General features: G+C 34.1%; 1 protein-coding gene across 1 annotated transcript in view; it reads right to left on the minus strand.

Annotated features, from left to right (window-relative positions):
• The window catches only part of LOC144226834 (protein eyes shut homolog), a 160,674-nt gene that overhangs the window by 18,107 nt on the left and 115,056 nt on the right, over nucleotides 1-27,511 (minus strand). The window contains exon 6 of the mRNA XM_077758353.1: nucleotides 2,478-2,643. Within this exon, the coding sequence (XP_077614479.1) occupies nucleotides 2,478-2,643 (166 nt within the window). The remainder of the gene's footprint in view (nucleotides 1-2,477; nucleotides 2,644-27,511) is intronic.

Below are 27,511 nucleotides of genomic sequence, written 5' to 3' on the forward strand. Positions count from 1 at the left end.
TCATTATCCACTCTGTCAGTATCTCCTTTTCTCAAACCTAATAACATACATAATGAACATAGATGATGACATTGAAAAGAAACAGTGCATGTCAGCTCTTTCTCAAGTTGTGCACTGTAGACCAATTGTCCTTGAAGGAGCTTCTCCTAATTAATTATCATCCCTTCTTTGTAAAGCAATCATATTGGCAAGAATTGATTGGGCGTGTAAGACACTTCATTTAGTTGGTAGAAAAATCTCTTAATTAAAATAATTTTACTACTGGTAAAATTAATGCACCCTGTGCAAATTTACCAGCTTGATTTTAATGTTCCTCTTCAATTTAATTGTATGAGAAGAAAAGGAAATGAGATCTTAAGAGCAACAAGCAGAAAAAAATAAGAATTGCATAAAATGTAATACTATTTATGTACTTTTAAAAATTTATCCTAACTTCTTTTTTGTTTTGAAAACTTTACTGGGAGAAGTTGCTTGTTGAATCTTTGTACTGACATTAAGTAGGAATTGGGGAAGCTCTATTTATTGACTATTGAGTTTTATCTCACACTGGCTTCTTTAGCTTGGATAGCCCAAGTCATTTAGATTCTCAGATGTGGAAGACACATAATTCTTTTTTTTTGGTAATAATTAGCTATGTTCATTAAGTTCTGAACATAGTTCCATGGAAGGATAATGACTAAATACACTTACATTACCTTGATGATAATTGATCAAAGCTGATTTATGCATGAACAATTTTATCTTCATTATCCCCATGTCTTAAAAGTATATTTGTTTTATTTTAAAATTAGCTTACTTTACTTTGACATTCATAAAGTATGTTTACTCAGAGATGATTTATCCACAAGTCATTTGATTTCCTATTGCTCCTCCTATTTTTCCCGAAAAATATGTTTGCTATTTTATTTTTGTGACTATGTTCCCTGTAGCCATTTTTAGTTCCAAAGAATTTTAATGTTTAAAATTAAGTAAATGTACACAAGCATTATTTCTACTTTGAGACAAAGGGACATAGAGTACAAAAATGATGCAGGCACTGAAGTCCATGAACTGATTTCACTTTAACAGTAGATTATGTTTCTCATTCCATTTAGAACATTTGGGGGAGGTTTTAAAGATTTCCCATGTCCGCCTCACTACAATTCCACTTTGATTGTTCTGTAGTGGAAGTCCAGCAGTAGTAGATTTTAAAAGTTCCTTAGGTGATGATATTATGTGCTAAAGGTTTCAAACCACTGACCTAACATACTCCCCAAATAGTCCTGAGACCAGCTCTATCAGGTAACTTCTCTAACCCAAGTGATTGTTTGTTTGTTTTATGTTGGTTTGCTCTTATTTGTTTTGTGCCATTTTTAGAATAGTAAGTGTTCATAACACAACCTGTGAAGTTCCTTTTCCCACTAGCATAAAATAATCAACAAGTCATTGCTCTCTCCTACCTCTTTTGGTCTTAAGTGTGATTTGCTTAATGAACTGATAACTATTTTTGTCATTAGGGGTTGTTAACTCTCCAGAATATCATTTTATGAGCATAATGAAATAAATTATCATGTCTACTGTCTAAAAAGCTAATTGTTAGTTTACTTCAACACTGTTTTAATGTAATAGTAGTGTTGTAAGTGCAGCTGCTTTCAGTTGAATAAAATAAGCTATTAGTTAAAACAGGCATATCAAATCTATTAATTTTCTGATTGTTGACAAACTATCATGCCAAAATATCATTGACAGAGAAAATAGTCTTTAAAATATTTAACTGAAGTGTCATACACTTTCAAGAAGGTGGATCAATTTGCATGAGCTAAGTCAAATAGTATGCAAAGTATAATCATAGAACAGAAAACTGTTTATCAAAACAGGTTTTTAAATAAGAACTGCTTTGTATAAGACAATTAAAAACATATTTGATAAGATATGAAACTGAAACTTTGTATCCTTTGAAACACAGTGTTTTCAAAAATATGTATCCCTCAATGTAAAATGCAGTCTCCAACTTCTCTACCCTGGGCTCATTTTCTGTACCTCTGTTCAAGGGTCATTTAATCATGGAAACCTTACGTACCTCTCAGGTTACTCTTCCAATTGCCATATATTTTCTCTTTTTTTTCCCTTTGGTTATAGACTTTCACGAAAGGCTTTTTCTTGTTATAGGAACAATTTATTTCAGTTTACAATAATGTACATATCATTGTATGTGCCCAATAATTCCCCTCCAAAAAACAGATCTATAAGAGTAGGGAATAGCTCTAGTTTTCTTCATGACTGTGTATCTGTGCACCAAGGAAAATCCCTGGAATTGGCGTTAAGCATATGCTTATTGAAGGAACAAATCAGAGAGCACAAGTATTAAATGCATTTTTACATTATTTTGTGTTTTGAGATACAAAATATTTTATGTAATTAGAAAATTAATACATACCTAATAAACTTTGAAGTGATTTAAGCAAACTTAAAAGCAAATTAAAAATATATTGGATTACCTTTAAATCTGAGTTGCCACACATATTTAAATTGAAGATGATGATGGACTTTAGCTTGGCAAATATCATGGCTGATAGTTCTACAGTAGCATGGGTATAGATGAATCACGCAAACATTCTTCACAAACCAACATGAGTATCTTGTGCACTCTGAAGTGCATACATACTAGAAAAGAAAGTAATGCAAAATGATATACACCTTATTGAAATATGTTTTAAAAGTATTTTGCTTTCATAATATACAGCTAATTTCTAAAAGTACCAATTAAAGTTTATGACAGCTTTTATACCACTTTTTGCTTATTTCTTCTATTAAGTCTCTTCCTGTATCATATTTCATCATGTTCATGTTCAAAATGACTATGTGACAATCTTTTGGCTGGATTGACTCATTCCTCAATCTACAACAGTCTCTCACACTCTGTTTTCTGGAATGTGTGTGAGTGTGTATATATATGTATATATATATATACATCATATATATGTCTTCTAGCTGCATGATAGCCTGAGTTTTTGTACTGTTCAGCATACAGCCTGACGGGGGGACAGACACCATGACCATCCAGGGATCCCATGGTGGCCAGAAGGAGTCTCTGACCAGTAGGGCACCATGATGTACTCTGATCAAATGCCAGGGGTCATATAGATTCAAAACAGGCATGCCAACTACTCTTCCCTGACTCCATAGCTTTGTACATGACCCAGTGCATGCCCTAGCCCAGAATTGTTCCTCCAACAACTGTCCCCAACACAGCCACAGCATCTGGAGCATCAGGCCAATCAGTGCCTCTGGAGAAGCCCAGGACTCCCTTAACTGAAGGCACACCACAGTACCAAGAGAAGCCCCACATAGTGCTCACACCTTCTCCAGAAGAAAGCCACTTGGCAGAAAGAGCACAGTGATTACCCATTTCCTGAGATCTACTTGTTCAGTTTCCACACAGACCTAAGTTAATTGGTTCTTTTCTCTGAAGAGGTCACAATTTCTTGGTATATGCATATGCATATATGTATATTACACCTTAAAGTAACCATGTTATTAAGACACACTATAAAGCACACATTAACCAATACGATTAACACAATGAATTGCTAAAGTACTGTTTGAATTTGTTGGGTTTTTAAATTTTTCAATATAATTTGAAAAAATTTTAATATAATTAAAGCACATTTTCTAATAATATAATTTGTCTATGGTAATCCCTATTCTCTTCAAAGACTCCAATTCATATATGGTTACATCCACAATGAAATCAATAAAATTTATATAATTTCAAGTCACGCTCAAGACATGCTACTTTATTGAGGTTTTAGAATGAGATATACCAGTAAGATAAATGTAAGCCCTAGAGGCAGACTACTAGTATATATTCTGTTTAGAGCACACCCTAGTTTAATAGCTACTTCTCCAAGCTTTCAATGAGCAAATCCCCATAAATTGGCAAAGGGAAGAACAGCTGATTCATGGAGCACAAAGAATCATAAACATCTGTAATTTCCTTTAATGCAATTGCTACACTGTTATCTTTGTATTCATGGTTTCAAGTCATGATGACATTTACCTAGATTTATAATATAATTTCCTAATAGCTAGACAAAGTATGAATCTTAAAGTATAAGTGTCTATAATGATTAATAAATAGCCATATCACTAATTGGAATCAACACTAAAAATGAGAAATAACATGAAAAAATTAATTAAGGAAATGCAGTCATTCTGAATTTGCATGGACATGGATACTAATAGAATATTAAAATTAAAATACTATTTTCTAAATTCTCATAGTCTTAAATAGAAAGATAGTTTAATGATTCAGAAAAATTTGTATCACTGAATCGGTGCCTTTTTAATACTCAGTTACTCTAAAGTAACCTTTTTTTTACAATGAAGTTTATTTCCAGTAGAATGAATGTTCCTTTCTGACATTAAGTTATCTAAAATTCCATAGTGACCTCAGATGACATGGTAGTATTAATGTTTCTCATCAATGTTATTTGGTCCCATGAGCATTAAAAAACATTCACATGGAAATGCTCACTTACCTATTTTATTTTTTAATTTCTCCAAATTAACATGAGGAATTAACACTTTAAAATAATCCTTATTTTTTAAAAATATATTTTTAATGTTTATTTTTGAGAGAGAGAGGGAGAGACAGAGGGTGAGAGGAGGCAGAGCAGAGAAAGAGGGAGACACAGAATCTGAAGCAGGCTCTAGGCTCCAGGCTATCAGTATAGGGCCCGATGTGGGGCTTGAACCCACAAACTGAGATAATGATCTGAGCTGAAGCCAGATGCTCCACCAACTGAGCCACCCAGCCACCCTAATAATGCTCAGTTTTAATATTCCTTCTCATTGAACTCATTATAAGTTAACAAATATTTATAAGAAAATATTTGGCAGTCTGGAAATAGATTTCAAAAATTATACAATTCAAACTTCATCTATGTAATAGAAACATGACTATTTTATATAAAATGGGTTAACCTGTTGTGTTAGAGTGGATTTAGGGTGACCAATTCAACTGTTTCCCTGGGACTTTACTTTTTTAGCACTGGAATTCCTGTGTCCAGTGAAGACACTCAGTCCTACACAAACTGGAATGGTTAGTTGCCCTAAGTAGATTATATATTCAAAGTATTATTCCTGAGATGAAAGAGAATGAGGAACAGAGCTACATCTGGCATATATTGAGAGAAATTATCTTCTGTTGTTTTAGAACTCTGATATGTGTGTGTACGCACCTGTGGGTTTGTGGGGGGTTAATTACCAGAGCATGCCCTACCTAACACACTTACCAAAAGTTTCCTCCATCTAGATAGAGGTGAGACCAAACTCATTTTCTGAGGATTTTTAAAATGTGAAATATCCATCAACTGTATTAAATTTGCACTTATCCTATAAAATACGTCACTCCTATTTCTGTAAGAAAATTAATATTACATTTATTTAAACAGTAGGTGTTTGTAAATTGCTAACAAAATATATAGAGAATATAGCAGTGTCAATTTACCCTGTTCTTGACTGACCAGTTAATATATATAAAAATTGAAAACAGCAAAACATTCAGCATTTGTGCTGCTTCTTTTGAAAGTGAGTGAGGTGCCAGGGGGCGGGGATATACAGACATGAATTTGGAAATGAACTTCTATCTTACTGCTGACAGTGAACTAATTAACTGGCACATATTAGAAAACTAAACTTGAACTGACTTTGAACTTCAATAAGCTTGTGAGAGCATAATTTTGGTAAGCAAACAGTGAAATTAAAACAATCATGAAATAGTTTCACAATGACAGTAAAATGAAGCAAGAGAATCAAGGGAATTGTCCATAAAATGAAAAGCAATCTACTTTTTTGCATCACATGTTAGTATATGTTACATCAGAAAGGAGCAAATTTTGCAGTACCAAAGTTTTGTGACTTTTATTTGACTGACACAAAATACATATTCATAACAATTTTATAATCCTAACCACCTGATTTAGCATTTCATATATCAAATGTATTTGATGATGCTTTCCTTAAGGCTCTTTTTTTTTTTATAAGGGAGACTGATCTTGATTGATAGTATGAAGAAGCTTTAAAAACAACTCTTGATGTTGATTTCTTATTTTAACAGCCACATTTCTTAGGCAAGATAATGATTTCTTTTAGATGTTTTGCTTCTCTTGCTGTATTAAATATCTTACACTTCTCTCTTTCAAAGAAACTATATCCCTAAATCATGCCTTATATGTATGACTACAACATCTATATTGCTTTATGATTCTATACATATTTATCTTAAACATTTACCAATTTTTATAAACTGTATAAGAATATGTAGACATGTTTTTACCTTTTATATAATAAAGATATTAATAATGGGGATAAGGGATACTCCACCTTTCTCTTTAGCTGTGTGTGTGTGTGTGTGACACAGAGAGAGGGATAGAGAGGGAGAGAATTTTATCATACATATCAACTTTATAGCTATTCAAATGAGTTAAAAAGCATTATCTTTTTAAATTAATTTCATTTGAGTACTCAATAGCATTAATAGAGTAAGTCTTGTGTTCTATACTTCAGATCAAAAGACAACTAAGAGGTTTTGTTTGTTTTAAGTTCATACATCTTGATTTTCACAATGCTAGGACATAAACCTACATACTTGTGTCTCGAACCCCATCATCTTTTACTTTACTTTTGTTTTTTTTTCTTTACATGTTGGTAGAAGTGATATTGGTGCAATTCTTAACTGACTCACACAACATAGACAATATCATAAAACTTTGAAGTACAGGATCTTAAAAATCTGAAGTTTTCTTGTTTTTGTGACCCTCTCCTCCAATTTCTATTTCTTTTTCACTCATCCTCCTTGAGCTACTACTAGTAAGTCATTAACATTTTATTTATTTGTAAAATATCTTATTCTACCTGGTTTAAAGAAATTTAATGATTTTTGAAAGAGCAATGATGAATTCACAAGGAAAAAATAAGAAAATATCCAACAATATACTTCATACAAGAGACTTAACATAGTTTTAAGAACACATATAAACAGAGTAAAGGGATAGAAAAAATATATTTCAATCAATTGGTAACCAAACGATAGCAGGGATAGCTATATCAGACAACATAGACTTTAACAAAAATGGTCAAAAAGGATAAAGATGGTTACTATATAATAATAAAGGAGTCAATCCATCAAGAAGATAGAGCATCTGTAAATATTTATGCACCCAACATTGAAGTACCCAAATACATAAAGCACATGCTAAAAGAACTAAAGTGAGAAATAAAAAGCAATACAATAATACATGGGACCATTAATACCTCATTCTAAACAATGGATAGATCCATTCAGAGAATTTATAAAAAAGAACAGATTTGATCCAAACTATAGGCCAAATGGATCTAAGAGAATAATTCATCCAATAGCAGCAGAACACAGATTCTTCAAAGTGCACATGGAATGCTTTCTAGGATAGATCATATGTTAGGCTACAATACGAGTCTAAGTCAAGAAGAATATATCAAGTATCTTTGCTAACCACAATTGTATAAAACTACAAATCAGTAATAGAAGGAAAGCTGAAAAATATATAAATATATGGAAGTTAAATAACACAACAATGGATAAAAAAATAAAACAGAATAAAAATATCTTGAGACAAAAAAAGGAAATTTTTTTTTTAAATATATGGGATGCAGCAAAACTGCTTCTAAGGGGAAAGTGTAGCGTGATTTACACACCTATTTTAAAAATCTCAGAAAAAATGTCTCAAATGAACTAAAACAAAAGTTAGCAAAAGGAAAGAAATAATAGATTATAGTAAAAACAAATGAAATAGAAAATAGAAAAACAATAAAAACGATGAACAAAACTAAGATTTGATTTCATGAAATGATAACCAAATTGACAAAATGTTTAGCTAGACCAAACAAGGGGGAAATATGGAGGCCCAAATTATTAAATTATGAACGAGAAATGAGATATTACAACTTATACCATACAAATAGAAAAAGATCATAAGAGACTACTATGGATAATTATATGTAAACAAATTGAACAGTGTAAAAAAAAAAAAGAAAAGAAAAAAACGAGTAGGGGACCCTGGGTGGCTCAAGTCAGTTAAGCATCCAACTTCAGCTCAGGTCATAATCTCACAGTTTGTGAGTTCAAGTCCCGCCTCGGGCTCTGTACTAACAGCTCAGAGCCTGGAGCCTGCTTCAGATTCTGTGTCTCCCTCTCTCTGTGCCCCTTTCTCCACTTGCGCTCTGTCTCTCTCAAAAATAAAAAAAAAATTTTTAAAAAAGAAATGGATAAATTCCTAGAAACATATCATTGACTGTTGGGAGCCATTCTGAATTCACTACTTGAGAAAACTCCTTGTGAGGTTCAGGCAAGTTTGCATGGTCTCTTGCCGTCATATGAGGACCAATATCCACCCCCACTCAATTGTTTCTGCTTGAGCATCCACTCCCGAAGTCCCTTGTTGATTGGTATTCAGAGTGACTTATTCTGGCCTTGAATGCTGATTGCACCTTGTGAAGGAACTTATTGTAGAACCTTCTTCTTTTGTGATTATGGGAGCAAACATTGCGCTTCCTGAAAAACCTGTTTTTCTTAATACTTCCCCTTAAGCAAACAGGCTATTGACCCCTGCTCACAAAGAACTAACTTTTGCCTTTGCTATGCTAAGAACATTGTCTTGTTTGTATTTGAATGCTAAAGATACCTTCCTTTCCCATATGATAAGCATCTAAACCACCTACCTCAATCACTATTGATAAAGGTTATGAATGAGTCTTCTACAAATCTATGTTCTGGGAAATTTTTACATATCAAAGAAATTTATCATAAAAAAATCATTGTCTAAGGCAAATGCTACTTCTGTGCTGTTCCCCATACACTTACCCATAAATAAAGCTAAGTCTCAGTCAGTGAAGAGAGGCCTGCCTGGTGGCCAGAAAGAATCTTGGGGCTCTCTCATCCCTCTCTCACTGATACTGTCCATCCTTCTGGGACCCCTGGACCTGCTGGAGCCTGACTCTGGCAATTGACCAAGTCTGAATTTTAAGGAAATGAAAAATTTGAACAGAAATATAAAGGAAAAGGAGATTAAGTCAGTAATCAAAAACCTCCCAGAAAAAGAATTTACCAGGACCAGATGGTTTCTCTGGTAATTTTAACAAACATTTAAATAACTAATACCAATCCTTCTCTAACTCTTCTCAAAAATAAAAAAGAAGGAAACACTCTCAAATTCATTTTATGTGACCAAAATCAGACTAAGACACTGTAAGAAAAGAAAGCTACAGGCCAATATCCTAATGAATATAAATACAAAAATTCTATACTATATATAGCATAAACTATATATATATATAATTCAGTCATAAAAGGAGAACATTCTTCCATTTAAGAAAATGTAGATGAATTTTGATGGTGGTATGTTAAGTGAAATAAGTCAGAGAAAGGCAAATACTATATGATCTCACTTATGTTTGGAATTTAAAAACAAAGAAAAACACTCATAGGAAAAATAAATTGGTTCTCTTTTGGGAGGTGGGGGGAGGAAATGGGCAAAAGTTGTCAAAGAGTACAAAGTTCCAGTTATAAGATGAATAAATTCTTGTGTATTTGAAAGTTGCTAAGAGAGTAAATCTTAAAAGTTTCCACCATACACACCCAAAAGTATTGTAAGTTAACAAACCTCATTATGGTAACTGTTTTTACAACATGCACATGTATGAAAACATTATATTGTACACAAACTTGTATAATGTTATAGGTCAATTATATCCCAATTAAAGTTGTGAGATAAAACTATGCCTAGGTACATTTTACTATTTGGGACTAAAGAAAATATTAAAATTTATATAGAATATATGAGTATATAAAAATAATATATGAATATATATTATAAATAATATAAACTTATTATATAAACACTATATATTTATATAATTATACAATAAAATTGTTTTTATAAATACAAATATATATGTGTAAATACATAATAATATAATTTCTACAAAATACATAAGTTATCTATATGTATTTAAAGTTTATGTAGCAGGAGATATGCACCTCATATTTTTTTGATTTTACATTTTTGTTTTTTTTAAGTTTTTACCTAAGTCCAGTTAGTTAACACACTGTTATATTACTTTCATATGCACAGTAGAGCGCTTCAACAACTCCATACATCACCTAGTGCTCATCAAGGTAAATGCACTCCTTAATCACCATCACCTGTTTAACTCATCCCCAAACCCTCGTCTCTAGTAACCATGTTTATTCTCTACAGTTAAGAGTCTTTTTCTTGATTTCTCTTTCTGTCTCTTTTTTCCTACTTTTCTCATTTGTTTTGTTTCTTAAATCCCACCTGTGAGTGAAATCATATGGTATTTGTCATTCTCCTACTGACACTTTTTGCTTAGAATTATACTTTCTAGCTCCATTTAGGTCATTGCAAATGGCAAGATTTCAGCCATTATTATGTCAGAATAATATTCCATATATATTTCCCACATCTTCTTTATCCATTCATTAGTTGACAGACACTTGATCTGCTTCCATATCTTGATTATTGTAGAAAATGCTGCTATAAACATAGGAGTGCATGTATCTATTTCAATTACTGTTTTTGTATTCTTTGGGTAAATACTCAGCAGTGCAATTACTGGGTCATAGTATACTTCTATTTTTACCTTTCTGAGGAACCTCCATACTGTTTTCCACAGTGGCTGCACCAGCTTGCTTCCCACTCAGTGCAAGAGGGTTCCCCTTTCTCAACATCTCACCAACACTTGTTGTTTCTTGTTAAGTGATAATGAACATCTTTTCATGTGTCTTTTCAAAGCCTAGATTTTTTGGGGGGTGGAGAATGGCTGTTCATGTCTTCTGCCCATATTTTAATTGAATTATTTTTGGGGGGTGTGAGTTTTATAAGTTCTTTATGTATTTTTGATACTAATCTTTTATCAAATATGTAATTTGCAAATATCTTCTCCCATTCCATAGGCTTTTTAGTTTTGTTGATTGTTTCCTTTGATATGCAGAAGCTTTTTATCTTGATGAGGTCTCAATAGTTCATATTTGCTTTTGTTTCCCTTACATCCAGAGACTTGTCTAGTAAGAAGATGCTACAGCCAATGTCAAAAAAGTTTGTTGCTTATGTTCTCTTCTAAGATTTTGATGGTTTCCTGTCTCACATTTAGGTCTTTTATCCATTTTTAGTTTATTTTTTGTGTATGGTGTATTTGGTCCAGTTTCATTCTTCTGCATATTGCTGTCCAGTTTTCCCAACACCATTTGTTGAAGGGACTGTCTTTTTCCATTGGATATTCCTTCCTGCTTTGTTGAAGATTCGTTGACTATATAGTTAGAGGTCATTTCTGAGTTTCCTATTCCGTTCCATTGTCTATGTACCTGTTTTTGTTTTAGTACTATACCTGTCTTGATGACATATCTTTGTAATATAGCTTGAAATCTGCAATTGTGATGCCTCCAGCTTCACTTTTCTTTTTCAAGTTTGCTTTGACTATTTGAGGTTTTTTGTGGTTGCACACAAATTGCAGAATTGTTTGTTCTAGCTTTGTGAAAAATGTCAGTAGTATTTTGATAGGGATTATATTAAATGTGTACATTGCTTTGGGTAGTATAGATATTTTAACATTTGGTCTTCTGATCCATGAGAATGGGATGTCTTTTCTTTCTCTGTGTCATGTTCAATTTCTTTCATCAGTGATCTATGGTTTTCAGAGTACAGGTTTTTCATCTTTTTGATTAGGTATATTCCTAGGTATCATACAATTTTGGAGCAGTTTTAAATGGAATTGTTTTCTTCTTTCTCTTTCTGCTGCTTAGTTGCTGCATTAAATGTATAAATTAAATTGTATAAAAATGCAACAAGTTTCTGTAGTTGATTTCTGTATCCTGCAACTTTGCTGAATTCATATATCAGTTCCAGCATCTTTTTGGTGTTTTGGGTTTTCGACATATGGTATCATCATCTACAAATAGTGAAAAATTTACTTTTTTCTTATTAATTTGAATACCTTTTATTTCTTTTCATTGTCTGATTGTTGTAGTTAGGGGTTGAATAAACATGGAGAAAGTGGACATCCTTGTCTTTTCCTTGACCTTATGGGAAAAGTTATCAGTTTTTCCCCAGTAAGGAATTTGTTAGCTTGGGTTTTTCATAGATGGCCTTTATTATTTTGAAGTATGTTCACTCTATCCCTACTTGTTGAGGGTTTTTATCAAGAATGGATGCTGTACTCTGTCAAATGCTTTTTCTAAACCTATTGTGAGGATGATATGGTTCTTACCCTTTGTTTTCTTAAAGGAGTGTATCACGTTGATTGATTCGCGAGTATTGAACTACCCTTACAACCCAGGTATAAATCTTACTGGATCATGCTGAATGATTTTTTTTAATGTATTTTTGAATTGGGTTTGCTTGTATTTTTTTTGAGGATTTTTGCATCCGTATTCACCAGGGATATTGGCCTGCAGTTCTCTTTAGTGTTGTCATTATCTGGTTTTGGTATCAGGTAATGTTGGTCTTCTAGAATGTATTTGGAAATTTTGCTTACTTTTCTATTTTTTTGAGTGTTTTGAGAAGAATACATATTAACTTTGTTCAAAAGTTTGGTGGAATTCAACTGTAAAGCCATCTGGTCCTGGACTTTTGTTTATTGGGAGTTTTTTTTTTTTATTGGTTCAACTTCTTTGCTAGTTATCAGTCTATTCAAATATTCTATTTCTTTTTATTTCAATCTGGTAGTTTGTATTTCTAGGACATTACCCATTTCTTCTAGGTTGTGCTATTTGTTGGCATATGGTTTTTCATATTCCTTCAGGATTGTTTAACTTGTGTTAAACTTCTAGTTTCATGGCACTGTGGTCAGAAAAGATGTATGATATGACTTCAACCTTGAATTTGTTGAATCTTGTTTTGTGTGCTAATATGTGATCTATTCTGGAGAATATTGTGTGCACTTGAAAAGGATGTGTATTATGCTGCTTTAGACCAGAATGTTTTGAATAACCAAATCCATCTTCTCCATTGTATCATTCAAAGCCATTGTTTCCTGTTGATTATCAGTTAGATGATATATCCATTTATGACAGTGGAGTGTGTTAAAGTCCTTTAATATTACTGTTGATAGTTCCTTTATGTTTGCTATTTACTGTTTTATGTATTTGTGTGCTCCTATGTTAGATGTATAAATATTTACTATTGTTATAGCTTCTTGTTGGATTGTCTTCCTTTGTCTCTTACAGTCTCTATTTTAAAGCTTATTTTGTCCGATATAAATATTGGTACTCTTTCTTTTGACATTCATTTGCATGATGAATATTTCTCTATCCCCTCACTTTCAATCTGCAGGTGTCTTAGGTCTAAAATGAGTCTCTTGTAGGCAGCATATAGAGGGTTTGTATTCTTTTTAATCTATTCTGTTAACCTACCTCTATGGATTTGAATGCTAAGCCAATATATATTCCAAGTAATTATAGATAAACATTTATTTATTGCCATATTATTTGTTTTGTGGTTGTTTCTGAATATTTTCTCTGATCCTTGTCTTCTCTTTCATGGTTTGCTGATTTTCTTTAGTGATACATTTGGATTTCTTTCTCTCTTTTTTTAAAAGAATTTTAATGTTTACTTATTTTGAGAGAGAGAGAGAGTGAGCGAGCAGGGTGGATCAGAGAGAGAGGGAGACACAGAATTTGAAGCAGGCTCCAGACTCTGAGCTGTCAGCACATATGTCTACATGGAGCTTGAACCCATGAACTGTGAGATCATGATCTGAGCTGAAGTTGGCCGCTTAGCCAACTGAACCACCCAGGCACCCCTGGATTTCTTTCTCTTTATTCCTGCATACTTATTAGTGGCTTTTGATTTATGGCTTGGATATAACCTCTTCTGCATTATAGCAGTCTATATTAAATTTATGGTCATTTAATTTTGAACCCATTCTTCTCTCCTCTCTTCCCCACATTTTAGGTATATGTTGTCATGTTTTAAATCCTTTAATTTTGTGAGTTCCTTGACTGATTTTTTACAGAAATATTCCTTTTTAATGCTTTTGCATTTCCTAAATTTATATCGTCATTTTTGGGTCTCTTCCATTCAGAGTCCCCTTTAATATTTCTCACAGGGTAGCTTTAGTGGCCATGAAACAGTTTAGTTTTGGTTTGTCTGGGAAACTCATTACCTCTCCTTATATTCTGAATGATAACCTTGCTGGATGAAGTCTTCTTGGTGGAAGATTTTTCTCATTCAGCACTTTGAATATATCATGCCATTTCTTTCTGACTTGGAAAGTTTCTGCTGAAATATTCCCTGCTAGCCTTATGGGTTTCCCCTTGTGTGTTACTCTCTTGTCTTGCAGCTTTTAAAGTATTTTATTTATTACTATTTTTTGTTAATTTAATTACAGTATTTCCTGGAGTGGATCTGCTTTCATTCATTTTGGGGGATTTTCTGTGCCTCCTGGATCTGGATATAGTTTCCTTCCCCAGATTAGGAAAGTTTTCAGCTATTATTTTTTTCAAATAAATTCTGTTCCCTTTTCTCTCTCTTCCTTCTCTGGGACTGCCATAATACAAATGTCATTATGTTTGATGGAATCACTGAGTTCCTTAACTCTATTCTTGTTTTTGCATAATTCATTTTCTCTTTTGTTCAGCTTGATTACTTTCTTTTACTCTGTCTTTTAGGTCATGAAATCATTCCACTGCTTCTTCCAGCCTGCTGTTCATTCCATCAAGTGTTTGTCTGATTTTGTTTTTTGAGCCCTTTATGTCTGTTATATTATTCCTTATTTCTGTGTTAACAGTCTCACTGATGCCCTCCATTCATTTTGCAATTCCAGTGACTATCTTTATGATCATTACTTTAAATTTTCTCTCAGGTATGTTATTTATATCTGTTTCCTTTAGATCTCTAGCTGTGTCCTTTTTCTGTTCTTTCATTTGAGAAAATTTCTCTGTCTTCTCATTTTGTCTAAATCTCTGTGGCTGTTTCTCTGTGCTAGAAAAGTCAGCTTCATTTCCTGTGCTTGAGGGTAATGGCCTTATGAAGAAGAGGTCCTGTAGTGCCCTGCTGTGTAGTGTTCCTGTTTCTCAGAGTCAGGGCTTCTGGGAGGGTCTCCAATTTGTGCTGCATGTGCTCTATTGTTTTGCTTAGCTGCTTTATCCTTGAGACCACTCATCTTCAGAACTTTCTTTGCCTGTTAGAGCCATCGTTTGGTTCCTGGCCTGAATGTGGCATGTTTTAACTAGCTGTGCTCTGATCTGTTTGTGAAATGAAACCTATTGCCACTGCAGCTGGAACTGAGGCTCCACACAACTTCTGCATCAGGAGACCTAGCGTGAGCAAGGGTTTGGACAGTCTTCTAGGTGAGGAGCCTGCTGTGCTGGGACTGAGACAGGCAAGACTGGGAAGAATGGTTTCCACAGAAAAACGGAGGTTGATGTAGGGAAGCTGGGTAGCAAGTGTAGGCACCGTGTTGTTGCCTGCAGTTGGCCCTGTGCTTGAGCTGAGGCATGAGGAAATAAATGTTACCAGCCGTTTCCTTTGTTCCTAGCAGAATCTCTCCGTGGACATTACTTCTCTGGGATAGACTTAGAGATGAGGGATAATCTCCCTATGGTGTGTCCCAGACACTCTTCAGATTGCTGTTTCCAAACTGTATGTTGCTGCTCTTTGCTCTGCCTTTTCTCCAAGAGCAGCACGATGCTCTCAGCTCTATCCCAGCCAAGCCCCTTGACCTTAAAACTCCAAGCTTTAAGCCCTTCCGATTGCCAGAAGTCACAAAATTCAGCCCCTCCTGGTTTCCAAGCCAATTGCAGTGAGGATTCCCTTTCCCTGTGAGCTCCCTCTCGACCACAACAGCCATGATCCATTTCTCCCCCCAAATCTCCACACCTCGACACTTCTTTAATGTAACCTCTTCTCTAAATTTAGTTGTGTTTGTTTTGTCAGTCTTCAGGTCAGTTTCTGGGGTCTTTAGAATAATTTGAAAATTATCTAGTTGTATTCATGGGAAGGGGTGAGCCTAGGATTCTCTTATCTTCCCATCATTAAACATATAGATTTTGTAAAATTATTGTATGTCAGTATTCTATGTTAGTAGGGTAAGCTGTAACATTCTCCAAGGCTATCCTGTTCCCTAATATATTTATATCCTTTGAAGGACTTACATTTTTAAACCTCTAAAACACAATGTCTATTATTAAACTCCTATCATAATTTTAAATTAAATGAAAAAAAATGGAAAATGTGTGAAAAACCTTTATAGAGTAAATTCATTCTTCTATGCTCAAAGAACTATGAAAATAATCGGATTATCTTTATTTCTATGTCAATTTCTGGTTGCCAGGCTAAAAATGCATTTAATAATGACACTAAACTTCACTGATTGTCTGTCACACATTTTATGGCCTTGAATGCCAAATATCGTTCAATTTCAGAAACGTATTTGAAAGTCCAAGAAAGAGAAGAAATGATTATCTTTACCATTTACAATAATGTTAAAATTCCGTTTTTAAAAGCTGTCATCTTCATCTTTCATAAGCTAGATAACATTCATTTGTCTAATTCTGTGATGAAACAAATGACTGTGAAAAAGCAAAATCCCTATTCAAGTTTTCATCTCAGCTAAATTCAGTGAAACTTGTAATAGCAGTATAACTTTAAACAAAAAATAATTTAATTAATTAAACTGTGTCAGTTTTATTTTTCAAGTTAACTCCATGCTTTTTTGCTATACTTAAATTTCATCTTTCCTAGAGAAAAACAAAATCTCAACTCCTTTAAAAATGTATAATTTCAGAGATGCCTGGGTGGCTTAGTTGGTTGAGCATCTGACTCTTGATCTTGGTCCATGTCATGATCCTATAATTTGTAGGTTTGAGCTCTGCACTGGGCTCTGCCCTGGCAATGTGAAACTTATACTTGAGATTTTCTCTCTCTCTCCCTCTCTCTCTGCCTCTCTCCCACTTGCACGCTCTTTTTCTCTAAGAAATAAATAAATAATAAACAAATAAACTTAAAAATATACATTTTTGTTTTCACAGCACTTCCAATTTTCTGATTGTTGCTGTTTTTTGTGGTATAGTTAGACATATATGATATGGTTGCCATCCCAGAAACAGTATATTCTTAACGGACTGAGAGATTTAAATATTATTTTTAATTGAAATAATGGAAAAATAGTTTAATATTTACTTATTTACCTGTTTTAATACAAATAAGGTTTCGTAGCATTCTGTTATTTTACTTCAACATAAGTATAGGTAACATTTTGCAATTTAACTAAAAATTTAAAATAAATATTTGTGTAAATATCATTTCATCCTTAAAAAATAGTATTGAGCTAAATCCTTCCCCTCAAAAAAGCTTAGTTTTTCCAGTGTCATTTTTATAGAGTCATGTTTTGCCTCACTGATTTTATATCTAGCAACTTAAATGTTTTCTCAAATAAGTTATTAAATATATTTTCATAAATAGGTAGATATTAGTTTAAGATTTTAATTCTTGGTCCTCATAAAAGAGATCAAGATGGACAACATCAAAAATATTGAAATTCACCATTGGATCCTCTTGGGGGTGATTCTAGGTAATTTTAGAAGTCCTTCAGGTGTTCTATTTTTTAAAATTATGGCATTATTTTTCATAGCAAAACATATAAAAGAGTCAGTTTTTCAATTTAAGGTTAATTAAATATATAAAAATATCATGCTATCATTTAAAAATAGTTAATGCTATTAGGAAAGAGTTAATGGTATTTACCATACACAAATGTGTGGAATACTATATATGATACAGTTTAATGCAGGATTCTATTTTTGTTTAAAAGAAAACACAGCTAAGCATAGAAAAAATACTGAGGATATATGTATCTTAATAATTAATGGTATATAATATACACCAAAAGGTTAAGAATTGTTTTTTCTAGAGTGTTGATATTGTAGATAATTTTTATGTTTTGCTCTATGATTTTCTGTATTTTTATAGTATTTTTCTTACAAATTAACATGTATCACTTTGTGTTGAAAAAAATCCTGATAAAAAAGGAAAAACTAATTCTCTTCTTGTTTTCTCTGTTTCTTTCAGCTTATTTTCCCTTTTTTAATTTATTTTTTTAAATTTACATCCAAGTTAGTTAGAATATAGTGCAATAATGATTTCAGGATTGGAATCCAGTGATTTATCCCCTAAGAATAATAGCCAGTGCTCATCTCAACAAGTGTCCTTAATGCCCCTTGCTCATTTAGAGCATTCCTGCACCCAAAACCACTCCAGTAACCCACAGTTTGTTTTCTATATTAAGACGCTCTTATATTTTGACCCCTTCCATGTTTTTAAATTATTTTTGCTTCCCTTCCCTTATGTTCATCTTAAATTCTACATATGAATGCAGTCATATATTTGTCTTTCTCTGACTAATTTTGCTTAGCATAATACACTCTTGTTCCATCCACGTTTCTGAAAATGACAAGGTTTCATTATTTTTTATTGAAAAGTAATATTATATTGTGTGTGTGTATGTATATATATATATGCACACCACATCTTCTTTGCCCATTCATTTCTTGATATATATTGGAACTCTTTCCATACTTCGGCTATTGACGATAGTGCTTATATTAACATTGGGGTGCACTGCTCCTTCGAAGAAGCACATCTGCATCCCTTGCATAACAACCTAGTGGTGCAATTGCTGGGTTGTAGGCAGTTCTATTTTTAATTTTTTGATGAACCTCCATACTATTTTCCAGAATGGCTGCACCAGTTTACATTCCCGCCAGCAGTGGAAAAGGGTTCCTCTTTCTCCACATCCTCACCAAGATCTGTCATTGCCTGAGTTGTTAATTTTAGCCATTTTAACAGGTGTGAGGTGGTATCTCATTCAGGTTTTGATTTGTATTTCCCTGATGATGACTGATGTTGAGCATTTTTTCATGTGTCTGGTAGCCATCTGAATGTCTTTTGCAGAAGTGTCTATTCATGTCTTTTGTCCATTTCCTCACTGGATTATTTGTTTTTTGGGTCTTGAGTTTGAAAATAGTTAATGCTATTAACTATTTATAGTTAATAGATTTTGGATACTAATCCTTTATCTGATACATCATTTGAAAATACCTTCTCCCATTCTATAGGTTGCCTTTTAGTTTTGCTGATCATTTCCTTCACTGTATAGAAGCTTTTTATTTTGATGAGGTCCTTATAATTCATTTTTGCTTTTATTTCTCTTGCCTTCAGAGACATGTTGAGTCAGAAGTTGCTGCAGCTGAGGTCAAAGAGGTTTTTGCTTGCTTTCTCCACTAGGATTTTGATGGCTTCCTATCTTACGTTTAGATATTTCATACATTTTGAGTTTATTTTTGTTTATGGTATAAGAAAGGAGTCCAGGTTCAGTCTTCTGCATGTTACTGTCCAGTTTTCTCAACACCATTTGTTGAAGAGACTGTCTTTTTTCCACTGGATATTATTTCCTGCCTTGTCAAAGATTTGTTGGCCATGTTTGTGGGTCCACTTCTGGGTTCTCTAATTTGTTCCAGTTTTTGTGCCAGTACCATATAGTCTTTGATGATTACAGCCTTGTAATACATCTTGAAGTCTGGGATTGTGATGCCTCCAGATTTGGTTTCATTTTTTAGGATTACTTTGGCTATTCAGGGTCTTTTCTAGTTAGATACAAATTTTCGGATTGTTTGTTCTAGCTCTGTGAAGAATACTGGTGATATTTTGATAGGGTAGTCAATAGGGTACTATTGACATTTTAACAATATTTGTTCCTCCAACCCATGACCATGGAATGATTTTTTTTTTTTTTTGGTGTCTTCTCAATTTCTTTCATAAGCTTTCTATAGTTTTCTGTGTATAGGTTTTTCATGTTTTTGGTTAGGTTTATTCCTAGGTATTTTATGGGTTTTGGTGTAATTATAAATGGGATTGTTTTCTTGATTCCTCTTTATGCTGCTTCATTATTGGTGTATAGAAATGCAACTGATATTCTGTGACACTGCTGAATTCATGAATCCATTCTTGCAGTTTTTTGGTGGAATCTTTTGGGTTTTCCATATAGAGTATCATGTCGTCTGCAAAGCATGAAAGTTTGACTTCCTCCTGGCCTATTTAGACACATTTCATTTCTTTGTGTTGTCTGTTTGCTGAGGCTAGGACTTTCAATACTATATTGAGTAACAGTGACAAGAGTGGACATTCCTGTTGTGTTCCCGACCTTAGGGGGAAAGCTCTGTTTTTCCCCATTGGGGGATGCTATTCGTGGTGAGTCTTTCATATATAGCTTTTATGATCTTGAGGTATGATCCTTCTATCCCTACATTCTTGAGAGTTTTTATCAAGAAACGATGCCATATTTTGTCAAATGCTTTCTCTGAATCTATTGAGAGGATTATGTGGTTCTGGTCCTTTCTTTTATTATTGTGATGTATCACACTGATGGATTTGTGGGCATTGAACCATCCCTGCATCTCAGGTATAAATCCCACTTGATGGAGCACCTGGGTGGCTCAGTCGCTTAAGTGTCCGACTTCAGCTCAGGTCATGATCTCACAGTCCATGGGTTCAAGCCCCACATCAGGCTCTGTGCTGACAGCTCCCAGCCTGGAGCCTGCTTCAGCTTCTGTGTCTCCCTCTCTCCCTCCCCTCCCCTGCTTGCTCTCTGTCTCTCTCTCTCAAAATAAAATAAAGACATAAAAAATTAAAAAAAAAATCCCACTTGATGACGGTGGATAATTCTTGTAACGTACTGTTGGATCCGGTTGGCTAGTATCTTCTTGAGAACTTTTGCATCTATGTTGATCAGGGAAATTGGCCTATAGTCCCTTTTTTGTTGGAGTTTTTGTCTGGTTTTGGAATCAAGGTAATGCTGGCCTCATAGAATGAGTTTGGAAATTTTCATTTCATTTCTATTTTTTTGGAAGAGCTTCAAAATAATGGGTTTTAACTCTTCTTTAAGTGTTTGGTAAAATTAACCTGGAAAGCCATCCAGCTGGATTCTTGTTTTTTGGGAGAGTTTTGATTACTGATTTGACTTCTCCAATGGTAATGGGTCTGATTAAGCTTTCTATTTCTTCCTGTTTCAGTTTTGGTAGTTTATATGCTTCTAGGAATTTGTCCATTTCTTCCAGATTGCCCAATTTTTTGGTATGCAATTGCTCAAAATACACTCTTTTTATTGTTTGCACTTCTACAATGTTGTTTGTGGTCTCTTTCATTTTTTATATTATTTGTTAGGGGTCCTTTCCTTTTTCTTTTTGATCAAACTGGCTAGGGTTTATCAATTTTGTTAACTCTTTCAAATAATTAGCTCCTGGTTTCATTGATCTTTTCTACTGTTTTTGTTTGTTTGTTTTGTTTTTCCCATCCTCTGATGGTTTTGGGTTTCATCTGCTGTTCTTTTTCCAACTCTTTAAGGTGTAAGGTTAAGTTGTATATCTGAGACCTTTCTTCTTTTGGAAGGCCTGTATTGCTATATATTTCCCTCTTATGACATCGTTTGCTTCATCCCAGAGGTTTTGGGCTGTTGCGTTTTTTCATTAGCTTTCATGTACTTTTTAATTTCCTCTTTAACTTTTTGGCTAACCCATTCATTCACTAGGGTGTTCATTAATCTCCAAGTATTTGTTGTCTTTCCAAAATTTTTCTTGCAGCTGATTTTGAGTTTCATAGTGTTGTGGTCTGATAACATGCACAGTATGATCTTTTTGTACTTGTTGAGGGATGATGTGTCCCAGTATGTGATCTATTCTGGAGAATGTTCCATGTGCACTGGAGAAAAATGTACATTCCTTTGCTTTAGGATGAAATATCCTGAATATATCTCTGACCCTCTGTGGGAGGGTCTCGCTGGGCAATAGCCGGCTGCTGGCTTGTTCCCCAGGAACATTCATGCAGTCACACTGTTGCTGAGGTTCAAAGATTGTGGCTGGGTGCCTGCTTTTCCCAGAAAAAGTTTGTGCGATCACACAGCAACAGAGGCTCAGAGATTATGGCAAAACACAACACATAGCTGGTGCCAGGTTTCACTGGTGTCTCTGTTCCAGTACCAGCAAATATGGCTATATCCAGGATCCACTGGACCTTCTGGGAGGCCATATGGCCTCTATCAAATGCCCTCCTAGCAGAGCAATAGTTTCTCCCCCTGTGACCTGTAGATCCCTTGGACCTTGCTACCTGCTCCTGAAGATTCACCCTTACCATCAGAGTGCAGCCATGTATTGAGCTGCAGAATTTCTGATTCTGCTCCCTCCTGTTTATAGAGTCATAACGGTATTGAGAGTCTCTCCTTTCTCCCTTTCTTGTTCTGTCACCTGTAGTTGTTTTCACTCTTTCTCTTTCCAGCCACTTTCGGTGGGAAAGTGGTTTTCCTGTACTCTCCCCTCTTTCTTTGTCCTCTCCCTGCACAAACAGCTCCCTATCATCCGGGGCTTCTCTACCTCCCAGTTCACAGCTCTGCAAAATGTACCTGCTGAATTCTGTGGCTCAAGTTAAGGACATTGTTGTGTTAGTCCTCAGATCAATTTTCTAGGCATGCAAAATGGTTTGGTGCTAATCTAGCTGCATTCATGGATGAGAGAACTTCCATGCTGCCACTCCATCTTGGCCACTCTCTCTTTAAGTGTCTCTTTTTAGATCTTATATTTACTTTCCATATCAGGAGGTTTTTCCTTTTGAGTTTTTTTTTTTTTCTGAGAAAGAGAGAGAGAGAGAGAGAGAGAGAGAGCCGACATGGAAGCATGAGCAGGGAGAGGGGAGAGAGAAAGGGAGATAGAGAATTCCAAGCAGGCTCCACATGCTGTCAACACAAAACGTGACATGGGGTCAAACCCACAAACTGTGAGACTATGACCTTAGCCAAAATTTTGGATAAATTAGATGCTTATCCTACTGAGCCACTTATGTGCCCCTATATCAGGAGTTTTAATGAGGAGATTAAGGACAATTCGGTTTATTTTAAAGTTCAGCTCATTCACCTTGGATAACACCGCTGTGTCCTTAACATCATTGCTGAAGAGACAGAATGCATGTATTAAAACGATGTGGTTGGCCAATTAGAACTTTGCGGAGTAAGAAGAAAGACACCTAGTTTTTAGAAACTGAAATTTAATTTATGTATCCTGATTTCTATATTCACTGTTCAAATGAGATGAGTAATTTTAATTTTCTTTGCATAAAAATTTAACTGGGTGACAGTCCATATTAAGCCTTTTTGTTACAATTATGTAATTAAACTTTGCACCTCATTGTAAAGAGTTCTAGTCATCAGCATATTGTCAGAAGGAATTTTTGGTAAATTAAGAAAGATTGCTTGCAAAAACATACTAACTTCGTGAAGGGCAGCTGAAAAAGCACTTCAGGTGACCATCCGGCTGAAAGTATTTGGTAACTGACAAAGAATTAGTGAAGCAAATGTCTTTCTGTGTTCTCATAGAAGATGTAAGAATAATTAGGGACTGACCCAGATTTGCTAATAGCAAATTCAAAATACATTAGCAACAAACAACAAAAATACTGTCACTCCTATTCTCTCTAGAACGTCAACATTTGTATTGTGGCCACTCATCTGCATGCAATATCCATTCTCCTGAACTTTTCTGTCCAACCACAGAATTCAAGTAGAAAAGATTATTAAAAGCTGGGGAAAGGTAGTGGGAAAAATATTTAACATTTATCATATATTGAAGTAGAATTAAATGTGTTTAAGTTCCTCTCTCTCTGTTTGTCTCTCTTTCTCTTGCTGTCAGTTTGAGGAAATAATCTTTCCTTTTTTTTCCTCCAAATTTTTATTTAAATTCCAATTAGTTACCATACTATGTGATATTAGTTTCAGGTGCAGAATTTAGTGATTCATCACTTACATATAATACCCAGTGCTCATCACAATTGACTTCCTTAACACCCATCTCTCATTTAACCCATCTCCTGTCCACTCCTCCAGTAATCCTGTTTGTTCTCTATAGTTAAGAATCTGTTTATTGATTTGCCTCTCTTTTTGCCCCCTATGTTTACCTGTTTTGTTTCCTAAATTCCACATCTGAATGAAATCATATGGTATTCGTCTTCCTCTGACTTATTTTGCTTAGCATAATACTCTTTAGCTCCATTCATGTCTTTGCAAATGACAAGATTTCATTCTTTTTTAATCCTTCTTTATAATAGATGAATACAGTCATCAAACCTAAACTTTGAGTTAAACTTTGAGTGATTAATGTAAAGCATGAGACAGGACCATGATCTGTCTTGTTTGGTAGTGTATGCCTACATACACAATATCTACAAAGTGGTTTTTCAATAAATACTATTTCAGTGAGAACAGCTAGTGACGTGGCACAAATAAGAAGGATAGGGACATTTTCCGTAGAGACCCCTGACTAATTACTTACTTAGGAAGAATGAAAGTTAGTTAATTCACGAGCCTCTGTGATTACCTATGATTTTATTTATCATCAAGATGTTGGACATATAGTAAATTATATATGGTTCTTACTTTGTAGTGTGGATTACCTCATTTTTCATTAATACTTCCATTGGTTTCTTAGACTGCCAGGTGAAAAAATTATTTCATAATTTGTTAAAGATAATATCAGGATCATATAGATCACAATTTATAAAAATTGGGAAAAATACCAGTTAAACAGGGCTTCATGTAACAACCAGCCTTAGTTCAAAAAAAATTGATAGGACCTCATTTAATTCTCCACTGTGTCCTGGTGTGGGTGATAAATTAGTAAGTCACGTACACATGCTGGATACATTAGCTGGGGCTTTTCCTGTCTCAGTAAGTAATGGGAGAGCAAAATGTTAAAAGACAAGACCTCACTTTATGAGCATGCCTGCTGTTTCCCTAAGTAAGTGACAAATGGACCCATAAGCATGCCCACCATTTCAAAGTAAACAGAATTTTAACCAATGAATGATGAGTCCATTTCTTATAAGATACAGAACCAACCAATCATCCTGTTCCTTTTTTTTTTTCCTGATCTGCACTAGTTCATCTGCACCAATTAGTTACAGACAGCCCTAAAACTCAACTAAAACTAGAAATGGCCTCTAAGAATAAACCTAGAGTGACTTATTTTTGTGTTTCATGGTTATCTTTTGGAGAGGACCTATGGCCTCTCTTATATGCAAATGTATGTGTTCAGTTAGGGAGCTTCTCTAATCATTTTCAGCTAGCAAATATTTGTGTTAAAAATCATTTTCTTGGAAATGTGTTTTCTTTCCCATTACTGTAATAATAAATTACTATAACCTTAGTAATGTATCAAATCCTTATCTTGATCACATCTTCAGCATCTCTTTTTCCATGTAAGATAATATTGATAGGTTCTACGGAGTAGAGCATGGCATTTTGGGTGCCTTTCTTCACTCAACACTACTCTGGATTCCCCTGAAACTGTTTATGAAAGCTATGCCTTCAGTTTAACTTCACATGCACTTTTGATACTTCTTTTTAAGTAATTTTAGCCTTAGCATATCTACAGATATTATGGCTCTAACTCCTATTAATGAGTACTTTGGGAAAAGGTCCTTCTTAGAGATTCAAAACATAATATGAATGCGATTAATATAAATAACCACACTTTGAAAAATATCTTCACCAATGATTTTTTCCTTAATTACAAGAGGCAAAATTTTAAACTGTAATAACTTCTTCATGATTTTTTTCTATTGCCTTTTCTGTTTCATTATGAATGAAGACCTATTGGCACTTATAGTTTCTCTAAGATATTTAAAGTGTTTATATTAGTTTCCTTTAAATATGAACATTTCCACCATTCACAGTGATTGCACTAGTTTAGATTAAGTTCTCATTTCTTATAATTAAGCTGTTTTAATTTACTCTGTCACTTGATATAAAAATTCTAATGAAAGTAGGCAATTTGGATAAAATATATGCTTGAAACCCTCTCCATTCTTGGTCTTATAAATTGATAAGTGTATAAAATAAAATAAAATTTATTTTTTAATGTGAGAGAAATTTCTGAATATATTCATCATTAGGTATTATATAGGTAGTACTAAATGTTATAATCACATAGAAGATATATGGAATTATAAAATATTACTTGCTGTAAATGAGTTAACTTCCATATCCACTCTGTATCTAGAAGTAAATTGGATATAAACACTAATCCCTGAGTATTTTTGTCCTAGAACTACTATTAAGACACCCATATGTTTTCTGTACACAAAATTCTTGACATACAATTGAAGCTGTGTGGTAACTTAAATTTCTATTAGTCCTTCTAAGATGGGAACACCTGTTGCTTTAATATCACTTGCTGCCTAGGAAGGCGAAGTCAAGATGACTCAGATAATATGATGTTAGTCTAACCATAAAAAAGTTTCTACTACTTTTTTACTAACAATGTAGGACAATGAAATCTTTTGAGAATTAGTTAAACATCTAGGGACAGGTTTTCTGTGTATTCTTTGAAAACATTTATTCCAAGTCAAAACAAGTTGTTTGTGCTTTCTTACTGAAAATATGATTGTGATTCAAATGATTAAAATATATTGAAGAACTAAAATAAAAAAGTAACATATGCACATGAAAAGACTTACAAGATTAAAGCTAATGTGAGGACACTATTCTTTTTTCAAACACTATTTCAGGCAATAGTCAACTTCCCCACCAAAAATCTCAAGAGGGGGAGGATAAATTACCCACTTAATGAAGTACATAGAGAAAGCCATTGAGAAACATGTCTATGAAAGACAGAGAAGAGCAAAGGAATAACAGTCTCTGAGGTATAAGACATGGATTAGAAGATTATTGAAGTGCACCCTGATTATATAGCTTTCCTAAAACTACTTCAAGTATCAATGACTTTTTAATTTAGCCATTTTATGTTTAATAAATCTGGAATCATATTCCTATCTCCCCTCTCCTTAAAATCAAAGTAGAGAGAACTCATTCTCATCACACATTTCATGTTACTTAACCTCCAGATTTTTCATCCAAATGTTCAATAATGTAATAAGCAGAAAAAAAATCAAACAAATTTAACTCAGTATTTCAGAGGGAAGGGTTAAGAATCAGAGTTTGTGTGGTGTCTGGGTGGCTCAATCGGTTAAGCAACCAACCTCAGCTCAGATCATGATATCACGGTTCATGGGTTCGAGACCTATGTCAGGCTCTGCACTGACAGCTCACAGCCTGGAGCCTCCTTCAGCTTCTGTGCCACTCCCTCCCTCTGCCCATCCGCTGCTCACATTCTTTCTCTCTCTCCCTCTCTCTCTCAATAGTAAATAGATATTTAAAAATAATACAAAGAAGCAGAGTTTGTGACCAAGCAGCATATATTCCTCTTTCTGAACTGAAAGTAACAAGTTTGTTCCCAACAAAGGAAGAAAAATAATGGGAAAACAATTTGACTTAACCTACTGTAGGTACCTAACTTGGTTGCAGAGCTCACATAAACTAGAAAAAAGGTTTCTCAGTCTGGAATTCTGTCTTATGTTATGGGTCTGAGGTTCTTTAACTG

This window comes from Crocuta crocuta, unplaced genomic scaffold (assembly GCF_008692635.1).
Source record: "Crocuta crocuta isolate KB4526 unplaced genomic scaffold, BGI_CrCroc_1.0 scaffold33, whole genome shotgun sequence".
Taxonomy (NCBI): domain Eukaryota; kingdom Metazoa; phylum Chordata; class Mammalia; order Carnivora; family Hyaenidae; genus Crocuta; species Crocuta crocuta.